Source organism: Talpa europaea, assembly GCF_964194135.1.
Source record: "Talpa europaea genome assembly, chromosome: 3".
NCBI lineage: Eukaryota > Metazoa > Chordata > Mammalia > Eulipotyphla > Talpidae > Talpa > Talpa europaea.
The window spans coordinates 96,161,757-96,183,873 of record NC_140069.1 but is presented as its reverse complement, the minus strand read 5'-3'; the positions used below and the strand labels follow the sequence as shown (position 1 = coordinate 96,183,873).

The 22,117-nt window shown below is 40.2% G+C and overlaps 1 protein-coding gene across 1 annotated transcript in view; it reads right to left on the bottom strand.

The window, feature by feature from the left end:
* Positions 1-22,117, bottom strand: part of DNAH11 (dynein axonemal heavy chain 11) — a gene marked incomplete at its 5' end in the record, with an annotated part of 290,362 nt that overhangs the window by 2,193 nt on the left and 266,052 nt on the right. The window contains 6 exons of the mRNA XM_084230443.1: positions 2,825-2,940; positions 3,015-3,197; positions 5,546-5,788; positions 12,058-12,177; positions 14,867-15,058; positions 20,194-20,421. Of these exons, the coding sequence (XP_084086569.1) occupies positions 2,825-2,940; positions 3,015-3,197; positions 5,546-5,788; positions 12,058-12,177; positions 14,867-15,058; positions 20,194-20,421 (1,082 nt within the window). The remainder of the gene's footprint in view (positions 1-2,824; positions 2,941-3,014; positions 3,198-5,545; positions 5,789-12,057; positions 12,178-14,866; positions 15,059-20,193; positions 20,422-22,117) is intronic.

The window sequence follows — 22,117 nt, the reverse complement described above, 5'->3', positions numbered from 1 at the left end:
CGAAGCGGGTGTGGGGAAGGCTGTGACGGTGGCCAGAGTTGCCGGGAAAGGGGACAGTGGAGCATGTGACAGTACGTCTTCCCACGTGATTACTACCTGAAAGGGAAAAGGTTATTAAGGGAAATCATGCTCTTACTCCATACTCTGCAGGCTGTAGTTTCAGATGCTGTTTTAAAGCAGGTCCTAATTGGCACCACCGTTGTGCAAGGTGGGACTTATCTGCCGTTTACTCGTGAGGAAGCTGACTTCACTGAGGTGAAGGCAAGATGGACTTTGGTAAAATTAGGAGACGTGAGAGGTTGAGGGGCTGCCGCCAGCAGTGGGGAGACGGAGCACAGAGAGGATGGCCCAATGAAAGGTCAGGAAATCATGTCTCCAGAGTGGGGCCACAGGCCGGGCATTGAAGTCCTGCGGGCCCTGGGCTGGCCGGGCATTGCGAGGGAGCAGCGCCCGGCCGCCAGCGCTGCAGCAGGCCGCGGGAGGTGCTTGGCTGACCTGGGGCTGCGAAGGCGAGGCTCTGAAGTGTCCACATGCACTCAAGGACCTGCTAGCGTAGAACACGGGCCTGTGCTCTGCTTCGTATTTTTAAAAATAATTGAGGGAACACATACTCAGAGGTGATAAAAAGGAACAGCAAGGGTAGACGCACAATACCTTAAAAATTTGTCCCGCGGGTGAACAATGCTACCACACATTTTGCAACGGGAGATTTATAAATGATGGAGTTACTTCTCCAGACAAGGCTATGGTGCAGGTAAGGTCAAAATGAGGATATTAAGTTGGAAGATAGCAAGTAGAGAAATGATGGGTGCAAAGGGAGACTATTAAAAGCAAATGAAGAGTTAGAGCGTTTGAGTGAAAAGAACATAGGTACTTTGACACAGACTAACCAAATGCTAATTGGACTACGAAGAGAAAGAACCCTGGACCGCTGAGGGTAAAAACATGAAATTATTTATAAGGGGAAAAAAAAAAAAAGCTAGGCTCAGAAACAAGCAGAGAATCACTTATGCCTCACAAGCCCTCTGACCTTTTTTTTATACCTGAACTCATTTAGTGAGTGTGAAGTCAAAAGACTGTCAGGCATGAAAACCAGCAAATCCAAAAAACAGGTTAATAATCCAGAAAATAAAAATGAGTATTTGATTCCTCTTGAGTATGTTTAAACTTCTAAGGAAAAAAAAAAAAAAAAAACAGTATGCTTGAGTGACATGTCACTTCTCTTGCAACACAGCCAGGATAGAGAGACAGACTGAAAATACAGAATTCACATAGATAAATGAAGAGGCGGACAGGGCAGTGAAGAGAATTAGGAGGAAAGATGGCTGATGATTTTTCAGTGGAAGCAACACAGTACAGGTGCCTTTGTAAACATCTGCATCCAAATACAGCAGTGAAAACTGTAAGGATGATATTTCAAACTACCTAGAGAGAGAGAGACATGAAGGAGTAACAAGTGTATCTAAGGACAGATGTGTCTGTGACAGTGCAGTACTAGTACTCTGAGAGAAAATTAGTTTACTTACCTAGATGTAGAATTCTAGGATACACTTAAGACTGGGTGCAGTGAGGAGAATTCTGACATGATACCTCTTAACCATGCCCCTCCCCAGACAGCCCTGCTGTATGTTTTATCCTAGTGACTAGAAGGGTTGGAGGTGGGGTAGGCAAAACCCACAAAATGCAACAATAAGTAGAGAAATTGATACATGTTAAAGTAATGACTAAAAATACTGTGGTCTGAAATGAAGTTAGAATGAAATTCCAGTCCAGAGGAGCTGATGTTTGAAGGGAGGCTAAAATGTCTCAAGGAAGGAGTGTTGACTTTACGTTGTGCATGTTACAATAAAGAGACTCCACTAAAGTAATAGTGCCTGTACAGAGAGAAACACAGAATAAAGAAAACTAAAACCAATTGCAAACAAATTGGGGAAACCACAAAATAAGATGATGAAAATAAGCCCAAAGTTAATGTTAATACAAATTCTTATTTTTAAATTGGAAATATAAAATCTGACTGAGTGTTGATAGCAATAGCAGGAGTCCACAGCCGGCTCTGCTCACTCCCTGCTGCTGTGATTTGCCCCGGTCTGGCATTTGCATATTGCCCCGCCCTGTCCAGTGTGCATCCGGGGCACACCCGAGGGCCTCCAGGCAGTCACTTGGCATTCTAATGGGACCTTCCAGTATCAGGCCCAGGCCCAGAGGAGCTTTCTGTTTCATGAGGAAAGATTCTCTGGACTGAAGAACCAGGAATAGAGAACAACTCCCCACCTTGTCTCCCATGGCCAAGGAGCGGCTGGAGAAAACTCCAGGCTTGGAGCTGTAAATTCCTGTCCTTGGTTTTGTGATAAATCTGCAGTCATAGGCACACACTGAAAGCTATCTGATTGCTTAACCATATTACTAACTTAAAAGTTTTCTATTTAATAGCTTTAGTAATCGCTGGCTTCAAAGACCAAGGATGTATGATAAATATGATAGCATAAGAGCAAACTCAGGTTGCCTTCCATGCCTGTTTAAATCAACTCAGAGAATTCTGTTCAATATTTTCAGATGCTAAGCTGAAGAATTAGATCAGGCAGTTTGTTCAAGATCAAATAGCTAATAAGTGAGGCAGAATTTTTAATCTTTGACCCTTTTAATGATTTCTGCCTTTGAAGTAACACACTAAGGAAACAAATGAAGCTGGTGGTAGTTTGCAAACTTCGGTTGAGTGCAGTCACGAAACACGGTCTTCACAGTTCTTACGAGTTACAGTTCAGAAGGCTAAACCAGCACCTCTGCAGATAAACACTGAATGAGCAAGGAACGGGCAGCTTACCACTGGGCCAGGCCATAAGTAGATGGATAGGCCAGCTTGCGCCAAGTATCTGGTACCACATCGTAACTCAACGAGGACTGCTGTGCTTCCATGTTGGGAGATAACGTCAGTTCCCCCTGGTATGGAGAGAAAAGGTCAAATAGTGTCTCTCAGTTGAGGAAGCTTACAGCAGTCCCACTTTTAAACTTACCTTCAAACCAAGGTCTAATTGTTGAAGTGACACACGGATTTCCTGAAGGAGAAGATTCATCCTCTCACATTCTTGGAAACAAACAAGGACGTAGGGGTTTCTGTTTGAGGTTTTTTGCATTATATCTGCCATATTGAATTCTTCTGGAAGTTTGTCCAAAATGTCATCCAAGATGTTCTTAACCTTAAATCATTAACACAAATATTTAGATCCTTTATCTCCTTTTTGACCAGTGAACACACACACATTTTAGGTCCTCGGCAACTTGTCCAAGACTGAATAGCCAATAAGAGGCAGAATAGATGCCTATTACTCCCAGGAGGTGGACTGAGTAGTGCTGCCAATTACCCCTACATCAGTGTCACCCCCTCCCCTTCTTTAGGTCCCACAATCCAGTCAGGGAGGAGCTGCTGTTTGTTTGCAGTATATTCATTGTTAGAATTAAAGGAACATAGAAATTCACCAACTACAAGTGGATGTCACCAGAATACTTCTGGTGACTATTCTGCTACTCCCAACTGACTGTCCTAGAATTCTGGGGACAATTTAGATCAACATTTCCAAAACAAAGTCTCTACTATAGTTATTGGCCTAGAGCAATGAAGGCTTTTCTTTGAGGATGTGAATAGGTATAGAGTAAATGTGTATATCAGTGTATCGTCTACGCTGTTTTGCTGAGAAAAATAAGGACAAGACAGAAAGTATTGCCTAATTTCAGCCTCAGGCTGCTGTCTGGCATTCCTTAATTTCTCAGACTACTGCTTATGGTTGGTTCTGACATGCTCATCAGTTGCTTTAGCACCCTGGCAAGTAATCTGTCAGGTCCTGGAATTTTAAACTCATTTACAGCAGTGACAATATGAAACACAATGTGGAAGAGGAATTAGCCTAAAAAATAACTTCAGAATTAGCTAGAATTTGGTTTCCTCATTGACCCTTTCTAGTCGTCTGGCTTTGGCAAGTCACCTAAACCGCTATCTGCAGTAGGGATCCTGATACTCCTCAGCTATTGAGGAGTAAGTGGCGGACCTGTAAAGTGCTGGTGCCTAGCAGAAAGCACCCAGTAGGTGGTGTGGTTACAATCTGTTTGCCCATCTGTGGTGTGGAAGCATTTACCTCATTTGTTTTGCAAGTTCTGCTTTAACCATGAGCTTCCTTGGAAAGATTGAAGCCTAAAATCTAGGTGAGCACCTCTCTGCTTCTGTAAACACTTCAGTTTTTCCCAAATGAGTGAACTTTTCCTTCCTTAAAATTCTACATTCATATAGGTAAGATATATACAGAATAAAGTACACGGCAAAGTCCTAAAGCTTCTGTAATACAAACAAATGTCTTAAACAGTCTTATCTCAAAAAATAATATGGAAAGCTCCTAGGACCTAGCTATAACTAGATCTAATGGTGTGTTCCAGCAACCTGGATCCTTGTCAATCAAATCTTGATGAATTATTCTTAGAAATAGGTCAAATTGTGGAAAAATAAACTAGATATGTAAGTAAAAAATTCTAATTTTGTAAAAACAAGTTTCTCACAGCCATCATTCAAAGGCAAAAAAAAAACCCCAAACTTCAAAGAATAGTGCCAATCTACTAAGAAAATGTAAAAAAGATACCCTAATAAAATGATGTATCAAAAATCATTGAAAGTGAAAGGCAAGCAGATTTTGAAAATATTTGCAATATATGTATATAATAAAGAACATACATTTAAAACAAAGAGTTCTTACATTACAAATCATGGCAAAGCTTGACAATCCAATTAAAGCTGGGTGAGCAACCAGAACACATATAAGCATGTATCTATTTGGTCATGAGCAAATGGAAAGATGCTCAACATTATCCCTCAACTTAGGAACACAAAGTTAAAGCCACAGTGAAATACCATTACCCCTAATAAAACTACAAGGACAAAACAACTGAAACCCTCCCACACTGCCAACCACTTTGGAAAACTTTTGGGCGTATCAACCAAAGTTCAGCATTGTACCCTGTGATCCAGCGATTCAACCTCTGGGTATAGAGAAGTGAATAATATAAGAAGATAACGTTGGGAGTTAATCTTTGTCTATTGACAAAGCCTGTACAAGAAGAAAATGACTGCAATGTTCACAAAAGTGAAAACTGGAAACCCAAATACCCATCCACATAGACTGTATGGGTATGACAGAATACTAAATAAAACAAGATTCAACAGTGGGGATGAATCTCACAAGTGTGGCATAAAAAGAGCCAGACATCACTGAATGCATGATGCACGAGCAGAAGTCCAAAAAGACAAAGCTAATCTCTGGGGGCAGGTAAGGGGGGGGGGTGGCTGCCATTGGAGGGGAATGGACATGTTACCCGGTAAGCGGATGAGTATCCTTCCAGAGTAGTGGGATTGTGCATATTTTAATCTGAGTGGTTTTTCAGGTGTGTAACAAAGGTAAAAGCCCATAGAGTTGTATAGACTTAATATTCATGCACTTCACTGTCTATACATAATATTCATGCACTTCACTGTCTATACGCAGTGAAAAGACAGACCCTCTACCTTGTCCTCTGTGCACTGCCCAAGCTCCTCACTGCTGAGCACGTTTCTGGGCTGCATCTCCAGCAAAGTTCTGAAGAGAGTGTTGGACATCACCGTCAATAATTCCAGTTCCGCGTTTGGGTGGAGGCCGTACAGTGCTGGGCTCTCTGGAGGAAGCCTCTCCTCTATGTACTGGTGGTAGCCCGGGTAATCGAGATTTGGTGGGGCTGCAAACCCAGGCGCCAGCATGAGTTCATCTTCAATCTTTAGCCACAAAGGAAAAGCTGGTTATTCCAGATCTAAATGGGCATCGGTCATTGCTCCCACTTTGTGAACATTCTGGTAACATTCTGGTAAGGCCCTGCACCATGCTAACCCTTTCGTAATCAATCCTTCCGCTTCCATGTGTGACACAGGCAGACCTCTAGGGAGGATTCCCAGAAAACACGTGAGGCCCAGCTGGCGACTCACATGGAATGTGATAGATGCACACAGGGGTGAACAGTGGCTGAGCCCCCTTCTGGGTTACATGCATCCAGTCACAGGTTCTCTCAAACATCTCTATTACTTGGCAGAGAACGACAGACCCAGCATAACTGGCCTGGGCAGATGTTGGATTTTAATGTTGATTCTCAACTTCGAATAGGATTGCGTAGCCTGAGCTCTCCCAGTGTACTGTTCTTTTCAAAAACATACTGCTTCAAATTATTTTTTATACAATACACAGAACTTGCATAAACATATGTACAAATGTTGAAAAACATGTATGTGTGTAACATTTTACAAGGTGGAAGATACTGCGCGTCAAAGGCAGCACCACCTTCCCACCAGGCAGTCAGTGTCGCTCGTTCTGAGATGCGCACACAGCCCCGAGGCTGGGGGCCGCACACACTGATGCTACCTGCACAGGCTGATGAATGCAGGGCTGAAGTCTACAAGCCTTTAGCATGAGCGCCCACTTCTTTAAAGTTAATGAAGAAGCTGGACATTCCATATGGAAGAATGTTCTTGAAGAAGGTAATATGAGCAGCAATACCAAACCTAACAGCTACAATGTAGTTCTTCAAAATGTAACAAAAGAACCTATAGACCTAAGTGTCTGACCAGCCAACACAATTTCCTAGTTTAGTATAATTTCAGATGTCTCCCGCCAATTGTTCTTTAGTTCCCCGGGCCTCCATATACCTCTGTTTTAACTTTCCCAGTTTCTCTTGCTATAAATCCAGTCCTCAAATGTACAGCGGGATTAAAAAAAAGAAACTATTACCTAATATAGTTTGTCTAGATTTCTCCATTTTCTGAAAATGAGCTTTCTCTGTATAACCCTGTATGTTATGCCATATACACGTGCATTATAGCTTAGCAGAAGACACTGTGGGGACAGTGAATGTTCATTCATTCACTCACTAATTTGTTCTAAGCACCTAGTGTCCCCAACAAGCCGTGCAAGTATAAGAGAGCCATGTGACCTACTTCAGGAACTCACAGTCTAATGGGGACAAAATCAGTGTGATTTTCTACCTGTCATCTGTAACGGTGGTGTGTTCCTTCCCTCTCAAATGTGCCATCCAGATGCCTACAGAGCCCATGTCCACACAGACAATGCTGAGTGTGAATCCCAAAAGGCATTTAAAATGTTGAGTCAGCATGTCTATTTATTTTTAGCATTTCTATTTTGTACCAGGAGGATTGTCAGAATATCTAGTCTTTCATAGCACCAGAACAGACATCTTGGCAAAATGAATATGAGAAGAATCAACTGGGAAGATCTCACTATTAATATCCATTAGCGTGGCTTGTTTTATTCAACTGTTAACATTTGTCATTTCTCATTTACATAACAAAGACTTTCCAAATTTAAATTTCACCTCAGGGTAACCACAACCAAACCTGTGGAAGAGACTGAAACGTACCATTATTAGCCTCTGATAGCAAAGTTAGCCAGAATAAAAATATGATCACAAAATATGAAGAATAAAAGCAAGAGTTACACACATTCAAACTAAACTATATTTCCTATAAACAAGGGCTTGGTCTTCCTGTGTTTACTAGATGAAAGAAATTTTAAAGCCACTGTGCTAGGAGAAGGCATGCTTAAGTACATCTAGATTTTTTCTTAGAAGAAAAAAAGAATGCCTGAGAAATGTCCTACTATAAAGCCCGAGTACGTTGTCAAGCAAGCAAACCTGAAAAGCAAAGCTTGGTTTAGAGAGAGTTGTGTTCTCCTCCTTTACGCAAACTATGAAGATTTCACCGTACCCAAGGAGCTCCGGGAATCTGACTCTGAAGCCAGGCCTTCTCCCTTCCCACCCCAGGGCTCTGTGAAAGCTGCTGCTTGCTGGTGCTGTTTGAAAAGGTTACTGTAATGTCTCTAGGACTCACTAGTTCTAAAAAGATGTTTCTTGAAAGGAGACACATAAGGATGCTCGGCTCGACATCATGAGTCTTTGGGATAATGCAATTCAAAACCATAATGTGACATTTCTACCATTTCACCTCCACCAAGAAGGTTAAAAGAAAAACTGGACACCAACAGTGCTGTCAAGATGTGGAGTGACTAGAACCCTCATGATGCTGGTGGGAATGTAAAATGGTACAGTCACTTTGGAAAACATTTTCATGGTTCCTCAAAACATTATTTTCATGAGTTCACAGAAATGGAAATGTCCACAGAAACACTTGTACATGAATGTTCATAGCAGCATAACTCAGAACAGTCAAAAAGTGTAAACAACCCAAATGTCCATTCCTGGATGAACGGATAAGCCAAACAGAATGTCTCCATATAATGAATATTTGGCCATATAAAGTAATGAAGTACCTGTACATGGTACAGTATGGGTGAAACTTGAAATCATTAGGCTAAGTGAAAGATGTCAGACACAACAGGCCACATAATGTATGATTCCATTCTATGAAATGTCTAGAATAAACAAATCAAGTTGTGACTGAAACCTGAGCCATGGATCCTGAGGAGGCAGGAATGGTGAGTGACTGCTAATGGGCACAGGGTTTCCTTTGGGGATGATACAGATGTTCTAAAGTAGGTTGCGATGATGGACGATGGCTGTACTACGGTGAATACAGCAGAAACCTCTGGATCATCCAATTTAAAGTGGTACATTTTATGAGATTTGAATTATATCTCAATAAGGCTGTTTTTAAATAAATCAGTGGAACTGTGCTTAAGAAGGATGAGGCTCCACATCAGGAAAAAATCCTAAGGGATTTGAAGTCATCTTTGCAGAAATCAGTGTCATCTTTGCAGAAATCAGTGTCGGGCACAATTATTAGAAATGGGGAGAGTGAGCGGTCCGGCTTTCTGTTGACCCCATTGGGCTGCTATCTGCCCAGCACTTCCTTTCTGGTATGGAGTAAAAGCCTCACTTCCTCCACTGCCTCTCCCAGTGGTCCTGGTTTTGTATGAGAAGCAGCTCCCAGTTCATTGGAAGACTAAACAACTGCCTTTGCTCTGGTCCTGTGCCTGGCCCCAAAATGCTGTCAGGGATTTTCAGAAATGATCCAAGGTTGGAGGACGTTATTATGGGATCTCTAGATAATACTTCATTTTACAAATGAGTAAGTTGAGGGAGATCCTGCAGAAAAGCTAGATAGCAAGTTAGTGGCACAGCCAGAACTAGATAGAGCTCTGTTCTGGATTGTCCAGAGCTGTTCTCAGAGGCACCAGTCAGTGTTTGCATGACCTGTGCCCCAATTCCTACTCTCAGATCAGCTCCACCCAGGCAGTGTCCTGCAGACACTAGGGTCTGGTTGGACGCTCCAAGGCTGGTTTTGCTACTTGCCAGCCATTTGACCTCTTTGAACTTCAGGGTTTTTTTTTTTTTTTTTAATTAAATGGGATATTACCATCTTTGCAGGATTGTAGTGAAGAGAAGAAATAATACACAGAACTGTCATACTCTCCTTGACACGTAAGGGGTATTTTCACGAATGGTTTCCAGTGTTATCGCAGATTAAATAAAGCATAGTAAAATATTAAATGTTACGAAAAGGTATACTTCAAGATAAAACTACCTCCCATTTGTTAAGCATTTTGTTCTAACAATGTACCAAAGTTTAAATCTGACAGCAAAGCCATAGGTTGAGCCAGTCTTGATTTGTCAATGAAGCTGAGGCTCACGTTCAGTGATGCCTAAAATCACACAGCAAATCCAACGCAAAACGGAATTTGAACCCAGCTTGCCTTTTTTTTTTAAAAAAACTTCAAAGCCTCTGAATTGTTACTCTATGTCACCAAGCTAGTTTTTAAATATATGACGACTTTCTGGTGACTTGAAACCTGATTTTCCAAAAGCAATTTGCTGAACAACTACTTTAGCACTGCCAAGAACATGCCTGACACAGGAAAATGTTTCCTTCCCTAACTTTGGTCAGAGACTCCTAAGCTACATCAACATCGGGAAACCTTGAGCGCAACGTCATTCACTTAACAAAAAACTCAACCATCCTCCGAACAGGATGATGTTCCTGAGAGTACTGATTCCTTGCTTAAGAGCAGCAGGGCTTTAAACCCCACCATTAGTGGGTTGCCTTTTTGGTCACCTTCCAATGCAACCAAAGATACTAATTTCCAAATAAGTTAACCCTATGGGAGAAGCGGCAAAAGAAATCCTGCAGATGCTGAAGCATTGGATCAGTTTCCTAAGGACATAAACATTGCCCACGCCTGAGCAGGACAAACTTGCACGAGAACAAAATAACTGGGATTTTGAAACATCTGACACCAAGTCAGCAAGTGCTTTCATTTTTGCTTTAGTGAGCGGGAAAGGTAGCGCCGGCCAATGAAGATGAAAGACTGTAAATGAAGCATTTTCATCCTGAAAATCTCACCAGGTCCGCATGGAAGGGCGGGTACCTAAATTTCTAAAGGGCTAAAAGACACACCAGCGATGGCCCTCAAGTTACATCATCTGTGTTTATTTTACAATTATTTGAATGGGAGTTCAGACTTGTGAAGGTTAATGGACTGTCTCATTTGGCAACAGTAATTCCCTCTCCCTCAGGCCGCAGCCAGAGAGGGAACATCAGCCTGAGCTTCTCCTCTGCCCCTTGACCTCCACCATCGTTGGGAGAAATCAACCTCTAGAAAGGTCTTGTGCCAACACTGTTTATCTTTCCCATCTCCATGGTAACCTGCTCCCAGACCTGTTCTGAGGAGTGACTACCAATTGTGTTAAAGTGAAATTGTCTTTCTGACCTGTGAAATCCTACTCGTTAGAACTAAGGAAACACCAAGAAACTCACAATCCAAGAAACACAGCGTTCGCAAGGGAGGAAAATATTTTTTCTGCATTGTCCCCACATAGTTTAACATTAATAATAAAAACTTGCCCCTAATTTCATACATTTAAAGTATAATCCATTATGTCTTATAATACATGTTTATATTCATATAAATAAGTGGACATACTGAAAAATGGACTTGAGGAAGGTGATCAAAACTATGCCTTGCTTTTATGAAATGAACTCAGAGAAATTATAAGCGAGATGTTGCTCAAACTATTAAAAAAAATATATGGCAACGCTCTAAACATGTTTGGTGTCTCACCCAACAGGGAGTTTGGGTGTCTCACCCAGGAATGGGGTAGGATGTCTTAGTTTCCAAGAAAGAAGCAGGTAATGGCCATGAAGGCAGAAACATTTAGAGCACGAGTGCGCTGCTGAGGAGAGTGGCAGCTTCCACCTTCAGCAATTTCAATATGGAAGAAAACGACAGAGTCCTTCTGCCAGAACACAGAGCCCTGGTCACAGCCATGTGGGAGTCTGGCCTACACAGACATAGGGTTGATGAGAAGGGAAACGGAAAAAGGGTGCCTGGTCTTCTTAAATTCCAGTACAAGGGTCTTCTACCCCTCCCTCCCAGGAGAAGTGGGCTTTCAGTCCACCACATAACCGTTGACCACATGTTAGAGATCAATAGAGAACATTCCATTGCTTCCTTGACATGGAAATAACTATAAATTTCACTTATTTAGGAGCCTCCAAATTCAAAGACCTACGTTTTGGTTAGAGCTCTGCCCGTGATCACGGAGTGCCCTGGGGCAAATCACCATTCCTCAGTGTTTTTGTCTAGCAAATGGGGTAACAGTACCAGTTCTGCCTACTTCATAGGGCTGGAAACCCAGTGGTCAATGTGGTGAGAAGGCTCACCTTGGCACATTCTAACTCTTACAGAAATCATCTTGATTCTGAGTCTTTAAGTTTGGCATATGGCCAGATTCTGCATTTTAGAGTGTACTTAATGTAGCATTGAATATATACGCCTCAGTTTTTAAAGATCACACCTGGAACTCACATAATGTTATCCTGCAATGTTATGTTAATTAAAACATTTTTTAAAAAAGATTCTACATTTCTAACAAATTTCCAAACTCTCTTGAATGTGGGCCAGAATCTACTCACAAAAGGCCAAGAATCCTCAGTAACATTCAAGAGTTTTCTATAGAGTAAAATTAGTTTTAAAAATTCTTTCCAGACTTTTTTCCTCAGTGAAATGAATTAAAAAGTCTTACCAGCGAGGGATTCATAAGTTCTTCTAAATACACGCGACACAGCTTGCGGTCCCAGTCATCTGTGATGTGGCCTCCATACATGATCTCACCAAAGAGGTACCGGAGGTCTTCCCATGGGACCTGGGGGAAAATCACGCAAATGTTCACTGTTAGATGCAGGGCATCTGTGTGGGAACAGTCAGCCAGTGGCCCAGACCTCACTGAAGTCTCTTGAACACAAGGCCCAGCTTCCCAGGCCCCCTCAACGGGAACATTTACGAGAGATTCAGAAATTGTCAAAGCTTTGGCAAAGAGTTTCTTGGGAGAATTAGTTTCCTTGTGCTTAGTATGTTCAGTGAAAATTCATGTAAAACTGAGCTTTTAATGCGGATTTTAAAGCAAACTGAATTCCTAGAACATGTTATTATGTAGGGAAAGTTGACATATTCAAGATCTCATGCAAAAACCATGAAGGGATGTTGTTTTACAGGGCCTTTAACATACAACATGGTTTTATGATCTGGTTTAGAAGAGAAAGAAAACCCCATATAATTTGAATTGGAGGTGTATTTCGAATTCTATCACCTTCCAAAAGTCCAGGCAAGCCAATCCCTTTGCCACAGATTGATTTCAGGGCTTGGTTTATGACTGGCCTGCGTGATTGTTCTGAGGGTTATAACTAATGACAGTGCCATGGTTTAGTCAAGAAATCACTGTATCTCCTCTTTATTTGACTGAGCAGAGTTTGAAGTCTCTCTTTGCTACCCTTTAGCTTCCTCTGGGTTTGCAAAACATGCCAGTTTATGATGAAGCCTTTCTAGACAGGAACCTTTATACCCTCGGGGGCAGTATATTACCTCCCAGCCATTCAAGTAAAAACTTAATTATAGCCTTCATTTGTTGCATGATGTGACAGAACAAGTAAAATTGCTTCAACTATTCCAATGTACTTGGTACAAGTTTATTTGAATTTGAATAAATGAACCTCCAATATGTCTTTCTTTTAAGCCAGCTTAATGCGAGTGCAAAATAAGAGAGAACTGACGAGAGGGCAACGTGCTCTTTCAACCACCCCATGGCCTACCTTCCATCTAGCGGAAATGGATGGGAAACAAAGACTTCCTAATTTTATTCCCCTTCCTGATTACATTTAATTAATGCCTGCTATACATTTTAGCATCTAATACGTATCTCCCTCAAGATTTTAATCAGTTAGGGATTTGTTCTTTTCAATAATTAATTCTCTTTTCCCAAGCCCTAATCTTTATTTTGTACATTTTAAAGAATGTTTGGAAAGACCATTTTGTAGAACTAAACTATGTGCACATACTAACTTAATCCCCAAGTCCTGGTAACTTGCTCTATGATAGGCGGCTAGTGTTGGGTCAAGATATCAGAAAGACAAGGGAGTGTGTTAAAAACCTAAGTTTGCGTGGATCCTAGAACACCAACAGAAGTGGCAGGACATAGCACAAATCAACTGGCCAATTGGTGGTGTCAAACCTGGGATGTGAGAGTTGGAGGAAAATGTATCAACTTCTCTCTCCCTCCCTCTCATTTTACCTCAATTGTGTCAAGGACTTCATTCAAATAGGCCAGTTTTCCTGGTCTCAGCCTCCTGTACCAGTCATGGACAATTTGGAAAAAAGTATTACATGTCCATGTCTTTTTCTACCCAGAGCTATTACAATAATCATTTTCACACACAACATTTTCAACAAACATGTTAAGAGCAACACAAATATTTATCAGAATGGTCAAAATATACTCAAAGCATATAGACTTGCCTTGTAATTTCATATATTAAAAATTCTATCTATGGAATATTGATCATCACATAGCAGATTAAACCATGTATTTTGGATACAGCTTATTCAAAATGTGTGCTTTGAGAGAACATACCTATCTTAGGTACATAGTGAATATATTCTGATAGCAGGCAAATCACCTTTGAAGCTTGAGAAAACTGATAACAAAAATTCTAATAATGGTCAGCAAAAAACATAAGTGTCTATTTTTCATGTAGAAACAAGAATGTGTTGTTTTAAAGGCGCTTTATAGAAAGTGTGCCCGACAGCCTGGCACCTTGTAGGGTTTTGACAAATATACCTCAGTTTTAACAGATTTAACTTCATGTGAAAAGTTCCTCATGTGAGGAGTAAGTTAGAAAATCCTTAGGAATGGTTCATCCTTTTTGAAGTTCAATCATCAGGTTTATAGGAGTTTACACAAATGTTCTTGATGAAGCATTCCCATCTGTAAAAATACATTTTAGCTATGAAATAAAATCATTCATCTACCTTTAACTTCAAACCAAGGGGAACGTTACTGAGAAAGTCACAACAAGGTGGCATCCTTAATACATAATAATGACATATGCAGGAAATGCACCATTATTTATACATGTGACGCGCTGTAAATTGCTTCCATCATCAGAACTAATTGTAGTGATTATTAATGCAGTGTTATGAACTGTCAGAATTGCTGTATGTAATTACATTTGTGCAAATGCTTCATTACCTGCCTAATGAATCTGGCATATATGCACATGTAAACCACTGTTTTTGTTAACATAATGAAGGACATTTTTTTTTTATTTGCACTAAGCTGTTGATGTAGAACTGGTTTGACCTATCTTAGGAAGTTCAAGCTTCTGCTGCTGGAAAAACCTTTGATCTGGTTTCTTTTCACACTTGGCAGAAGATGCATATATAGTGTCAGCTATTTCAGTAATAGCTTCAAAAGAGAAATTATGGTCCATTTTGACAGTACCCAAAGGCTGACAGATTCAGTACATTCTGCAGAAGGTTGTCTGACCACTGGCACTTACATTAGGATTTGCCTCTAAGTAGTTGTAGAGGACATTGGCACAAATGGTGAGGTCTCCAGGATTGAAGGGGTAGCTTCGGCTCCAGCCCTGTGGGCCAAACCTCAATCTCCCAGCAACACAGGCATGGAAGTAGCAAAGAGAAAAGAGGATGCTTTTAAACTCCTGCTCCTTAGAGCATGCTTCTAGTGTATCCTGGGAAAAAAGAAAAATGTCTGGTTATCCACCTGTATGGTTTCTATGGGCAAGGGTCTGAGTTTTCAATAGTCTTGTAAAGGATTTTGAGACAGATGTGAGACACATTTAACATTCAGTTTTTTTTTTTTTTTTGTTTTTTTTTTTAAATAAATTTTATTGTTATATTCCCCATACAATTGCAGCCCCCCCATTCTGACCCCAATCCCTCCCCTCCCGCCCCCCTAAAAGTGTCTCTGGTTCATAGTTTTTTGTTGATTTTGATTTTCACTATCTTATAGTTATTCATTTTCCTGGTCCCTTATTTAAGTTTTCTAGATTCCTGCTATGAGTGAGACCATCCGGTATTTTTCTTTTTCTTTTTGGCTTATTTCGCTGAGCATGATCCCTTCCAGCGCCATCCATGTTGCTGCAAATTGCATGTGTTTATCTTTTTTGAATGCTGAGTAATATTCCATGGTATATATGTACCACATCTTCTTGATCCAGTCATCTATTTTTGGGCATTTGGGTTGTTTCCAAAGCTTAGCTATTGTAAACAGTGCTGCTATAAACATAGGGGTGCAGGTGTTTAACATTCAGTTTTAAGCAAGCTACCTACTCATGAGAGCACAATAGGAGACTACTTGGCCTTTGCCAGCCTGTTGATTTATGAGGAAAGCTAATCAGGCTTCAGTTATTCTTCCAAATGTTTCTAAGTTCATTAGAGAATGAGACAAGTCATTGTGACCAATAGTTTGACATCATTGTACCCTGAAAAAAATTCCTGGGAAAATCCAAATGACAAAAAGTACATCATCTTAATATCTTCACTGTAGGAGAACATGAGATAACTAACCCCAGTTCTCTATTCCCCCAGGTTCCACAGTAATACAGATTATCTGGGCACATGGCCACCCATCAGAAAAAACTACCTCCCAGTCTTGCTTGAAACCAGATGTACCAGATGACCACATTTTTTGCCAGCAAAACTTGACCAGAAGTGAAGTATGCAAAGTGTCATTTGTTTAGAAGGAAATTATTTGCCACAGTTGTCATTCTATTTCTTCTCCCGTGGTCTACAAATGATAACTGGACATCTCTGGAAATCTCAGATGTGGCAGAGTCCCGCATCAACTTGGGAGTGTGGTTGATCTCATGCAACAGAGCTGCCAATGATGTGCGAAAGAATCAAACTTCCATCTTGTTTCAACCTCTATAATTTTGTACTGTATTTTAACACAATCACCGTGACAAATAATTTCCTTCCAATGAAGGAGTGAGAGAAAGGCATATGGAAGACTGGAAAACATATGCCCTGTATACTAGATCTGTGAACATTTTTGAAAATGGAGAAGGAAACTGGAATCCTGGCATGCTGCCCTGACACTGTCATGGCCCCAGCAGCCATAAAAATCAAAGGCAAGAAACAGCCGTCCAATCTATGGCCTAGAGCTAGTGATCTGCCCATCCTTGACTTTGGCAGTTCTGTGAGACCAATAAAAAAAAAAAGTCAAGGACTTCTTCTGCTGATGTTGGGGAGCAGAAGATGAGGCCAAACTATGCACCTTCCTTTCTAGTCCTTATGGTCAGACTATAGCCAGTCTACCTTCAAAGCGGATCTGATAACTTGGGCCACCAAAAATATATATTTAGGACCTTTGGGGAGGTTGCTCAGGTCTGGTCTTCCAAGGCATGTCTGGTACTAAACTCAGACTAGATTGTTCCCTTGTTCTAGGACCAGAATAACTTTTTAGTTTCAGCAGAATCCAGGGTTACCACCAACTATAGCTCTAGAATAAACTAAGTCATGTAATAAACAGACCCAACTAAATCACCAGGTCATTTATGGAATGGGGAAATAAACAGTCATTAAAAATAACTTTCCACAATTTAACATTAAATAAAAGGCATGTTTTTATTTTTAAAGGCAAGCTTTTGAAGGAAGAAGAGAGAAAGCATGTAAGCAGAATTAATCCAGAAGGATATAAACATATGTATCACTTTCAACTGTATTTCTAGGAAAGCAAACAGATGTATCAAACTTTTACTTAGGAATTATGATCTAATGAGGCACTTAACACATCCCTGAATTACAGGTAGTCTACAGGAAGCCCAAGATACTAAAATAAATATATTACTATACTCTGTATTGCATATAATGTATATCCTGGGCATCCTATTTTGTTGGTGCCTATGACACAGGGACAGAGATGTTGATTAAAGTAATCTATCTTGGTGCCCATTTTGGCTGGGTATTTAGCTAGTTACTTGGGTTAGTTTTATCCTCAGTAAAAAAAAGTGATAGGTGAATGTCCATTTATTAGTCTCTAGTAACATAATCACTATAGGAAGAAAATCAGGCTTTCTTGAGAATAAGTATGTATGTACATGCCATTCCACATTTCAGGACAACTATAGTTTCATAAACCAAGTGATAAGCAAATTAAGGTCAGAAAAAAAAATATCAATTGTTCTGTATATTTGTGAACAGAGAATAGGCACCTACACACATATACCTGTTTCTTCCTGTGATCTTATAGTAGAATGAATCTAGAGTCTGACTTTTAAAAATCTGGATTTTTTTTTTAAACCAGAGGAGTCAAAATAGCACTGTTGATGAATCTTCTTCAGGAGGCAGACACTACTGAGTTGAAAGAGGCATAGATTAAGCCACAACCAACAAGAAGTTGTTCTTTATGTCCTGGATAACTTATGATCATATTTACATAAATATCCCCTAATGGGTAGAGTAATAATGGGATTAATATTACATAAACTTTGTTAAGAATAAACATAAGTTTGGAGGTAAATGCTGATTCAAAATACAGATTAATTTGACTTAAAAATCAAAGCATGCTAAGCAAACTAAGTCAAAAAGTGAAAGTAGACAGTTTCCCTCAAATGTGACATGCAAATAACCAAAGCAAATGAATTAACAAATCACAACAAAAATAACTCTAAGACCCTTGTGGAAAATGTTGAGTTACCAAAGGAGTTGATGAAGAGGGAGGGAGGGAAATCACAGGCACTAGGTAAGTCGAGGCTAACACACTTACTGTAAAGCTGTACTCCTGACATTTGTGGAGTACTACCAACCAATGGTAAATTAACAAAAAAAAAATTTGTTTCAAAAAGCGAAATTCTGAAATACAACATTTTACTTGTCTATATTCCTTGGGTGTTCTTTTCACCCAAGGAGGGCACCAGAGAAACAGAGCAGCTGGATTCACTTTCCTGACCCAAATGGGTACTAAGGGGGATGACATGAGTGCCCTCTCTGCCCACATTACAGGCTCCAACAAGACAATGCCAGGGATGAAACACTCTCGGGAGAGTGTTCACCGTGTTGCCAGATTATCAAAGGGCTTACCAAAAAAAGCTGAAGGACAACTGGGTTGAAGCATATTTGATCATGAAATGCTCGTTTTTCATGAACATATACAATTGATTCAGGGGATTGAGTTAATCTCATTAAATATGGGAAACTCCTCTTGTTTTTTTTTTTTTTAAAGATTTATTTATGCAAACAAGAGCTGGAGTGCAGGCCAGAGATGCGGGGGGTGGGGAGTGGGGGTGAGAGGATTCACCAGAGACAGAGTGGGGAACAGAACAGACAGACTGACTGAAATGCACTGCTGAGGGGAGCAGCGGGCGAGTCAAGAGAGGTCTGCTGCACCATGTGGGTTTCTCCCTGGCCAGCCGGGGATTGAACGTGCTGCAGAGGTTGCGGATTGCTTCATAGTGCGGTGCTTAACCCCTTGCGCCACCTGGGAGGCCCCAAAAACTCCTTTTCTGTACTTAATTTGGGGAAGAGTTTAAAATATTTTAAAGTAAAAATTTTAGTTTTATAAATTAAGGGATGATTAAAAACAAACATGCGTGCCATCATTCATAAAAAAGCATATGGCAAATGTGCAACAGATTCAATAGGTTTTGAGTGCTTTTTTTAAAAACAGTCTACTTACAGCTAAAAATCACTGTTATTTCATGAAGCAATTAACTGCATCCTTCAGTACAATATTCTTATTTGGCCAATTTATTATACTTACTGTTGGTTTGGGTATTGGTATAGAAGGTACGATAGAAAAAGCTAAGCTGTTTGGTATCCTTCATAGTACGTAACACTTCTCAGAGGGGGCTAGATATTTATCACCAAATAATATGTATTTCCTTTTTTTTTTTTTTTTAAGATGTATTTATTTATTTACACAAGCACTGGGCACAGTCAGAAGCACGGGACGGTGAGAGAATCCACCAGAGCCAGAGCGGGGAGCAGAACAGGCAGACCGACGAAATACACTGCTGAGGGGAGCAGCGGGCAGCAGGAGAGGTCTGCGCACCATGTGGGAACCTCCTCTGGTGGCCGGGGAGCAGCTGGGGATCGAACCGGTGCTGCAGAGGCTGCGGGCAGCTTCGCAGCCCAGCGCTCAACTGCTGTGCCACCAGGGGAGGCCCTGTATTTCCTTTTAAGGCTTATTCTGCTTCCAAGAAAAATATTATTTACTAAGGATTTCTCAGAATTAGAGACAGGAATAGGAATTCTGAGAAATAGCAACAAAGAAAACTGAAAAACCTGATTATTTATAGAGAGAGATGACCATTTGAAGGAGAATGACAATAATGCAGCTATCACTAATTTACCTATGCAATAACTTATTTGTTATTTTGGTAGGAAATGAAAATAAAAACAATAGCGCAGTATGGATATAATCTGAAAGGAAGGACTTTAAATTTACTAATATTAAAACTAGATCTAAAATACTAAGTATTATACTAAAACTCTTCCAAGTTGTTATTGTTATCATTCTCAACATCAACAAGAATAGCAATAGCTTTTCCTCTTTCTTTCTGTGGTAAGAGACGCTAGTATGACACATTTATCTTCAACAAGCAAGTTCCTTAAAGAGGAACACAGTTTATTCTTCTTAAATATGTGATTGTAGTTTCTTAGTTTAGGGTGAAACTTAAATATATTTTCTAGCAGTAGGAATAGGGGATGACAAAAGCAAGTCTTTGAGGAGATTGGTGTGACCGCCCCCGCCCTGAGATGTCACCTCATTCCCCTGCATGAGATGTATGAGTAGATGATGGGCCCAATGTCTTGTGAGAAGGCCCTGACCTACTCTCCAAGCAGGTTTTTTCTGCTTTCTTACCTGGTCAAAGTTGTAGAGGGCCGCATGCAAATTGGCCAGCATCCCTGTGGGAGGCTCATTAGTGATTTTAATGGAATTTTCTAGGAGTCCTTGAGGGATGATATGTTCATTCGGTGTAGGTGCAGACTCAGCACTCATGAAAACCCTATAATCTCTGTGGCCGACTTGACTGAATCTTTCAAGGAGCTTCTCCAATGTTCCTAGCCACTTGGCTACCAAATGGACATTCTGAAAGACAGTATGATTTAAAATTCCTATGAAACTTAATTCTATTAAATTATAGAAATGTATTTTCCTATATATAAAAAGGGTGGAAAACTCAGAACCATGTTAAAATTTTCCTTTACTATTGGAAAAAAAATAAACAAACCAAAACAGACTTGAAGAGCAAACCGCTGAAGTGCTCCAAACCATCACAAGCTGTCTTTGTAAACCAAAATCTCTTCCCACACACTTATCCCTACTTCAGCACCCATCAGTCACTTCTGAGATGGAGGTACTGGATACTTTTCTTTGTGTCAGTTCAGATTCAATTACCGAGACTTATCAAGTACAAAAACTAAAGGTCAGAGAGGTGTGTGATCCATCAACCATGTTCCTGTTTGACTTAAGTCTCCTCTAGTCAAACTTCTACTCATTACTATATGGACTCAAAAGGATATGAAAGAGGAAAGTCCGGCTGAAAAAGAAAGCAATCACTCTTTGTTAAGATGCTGTGCATACCCCTATAATTTTCTTAAACCCTATCATGAAACAAATGCCACCCTCATCACTGATGGCTCTTCAGTTTTCTGTTTCACACACTTGCTCCTCTAATGCCAAACACCAACAGGGTAAGCTTGGCAGCTGGTATTGGGCAGGCTAGTAAATGCCATGCTTCACAGACTCCTTCGCTTTGAAGAAATTCTTAATATAATGAATTGAAGTATCACCCTTAGAGATATGTGATCATTTCCAACAACAACAAACATTTCAGAGTATAAGAGCAACAAAAATACAGAGAATGAAGGTGAACAGGAGTAGCAATGTGGCTATTGTTTTTTTTTTTTTTTTTTGTTCCCCACTGTCTCTGTTGAATCCTCTCATCCCCCAGGCCTCTGGCCTATACCCCAGCTCTTGTATGCATAAATAAATAAATCTTTAAAACTAAATACACAATGGAATACTACTTAGTTATAAAAAAGATAAAATCTTGCCATTTGCAACAACATGATCAGAACTCAAGGTGATTATGCTAAGTAAAATAAGACAGAAGGTGAAAGACAAATACCACATGATTTCACTTACATGAGCAATACAATGGAACAAAACAAAGTCACAGATAAAACTAAACCAAAACAAACACTTGAAATCTGACTGCAGAATTGAGGCTAACTGGATGGCAGGGTGGGGATGGAGAGAAAGGTGTAGAAGGGTCCAATGGACTGTGGTGGAATAGTATGGGTGCTTAGTGTTGGCCTGGGGGCCCCTTATTTTGATAATGTGCTGTGATGAGGGAACCCAGTGGGAGCATTTACTGAAGAAACAAATGGTTTGGGAGACACTAAAGCTATCTTATTATCAGAGTTATCAATAAAACTGCTGTAAACATCAACACTCAAGGGCATTTTTTTTTTTTTTGCCCACTCTACCAAACTCAGCTACTACTTTTTTCCTCTAAAATTGTAGTGGATGAAATATTTTATGAAAACTCGTGTAGGTGTGCTTTTGTTTTTTTACATACAAAGAAATCTCCATTTTTCTCCGGTATTATAGTCGTTGCAACCTAATCTAAAGATCTAATTAAAAATTAGATTAAAAATCTAATCCCATGTTTTGATACTGTATTAAAGAATCAGTTATTTTCTGTATGTACATTGTATGTGAATTAGAAGTTTAACAAAATGGGGCCTCCCTGGTGGTGCAAGGGTTTTTTTTTTTTTTT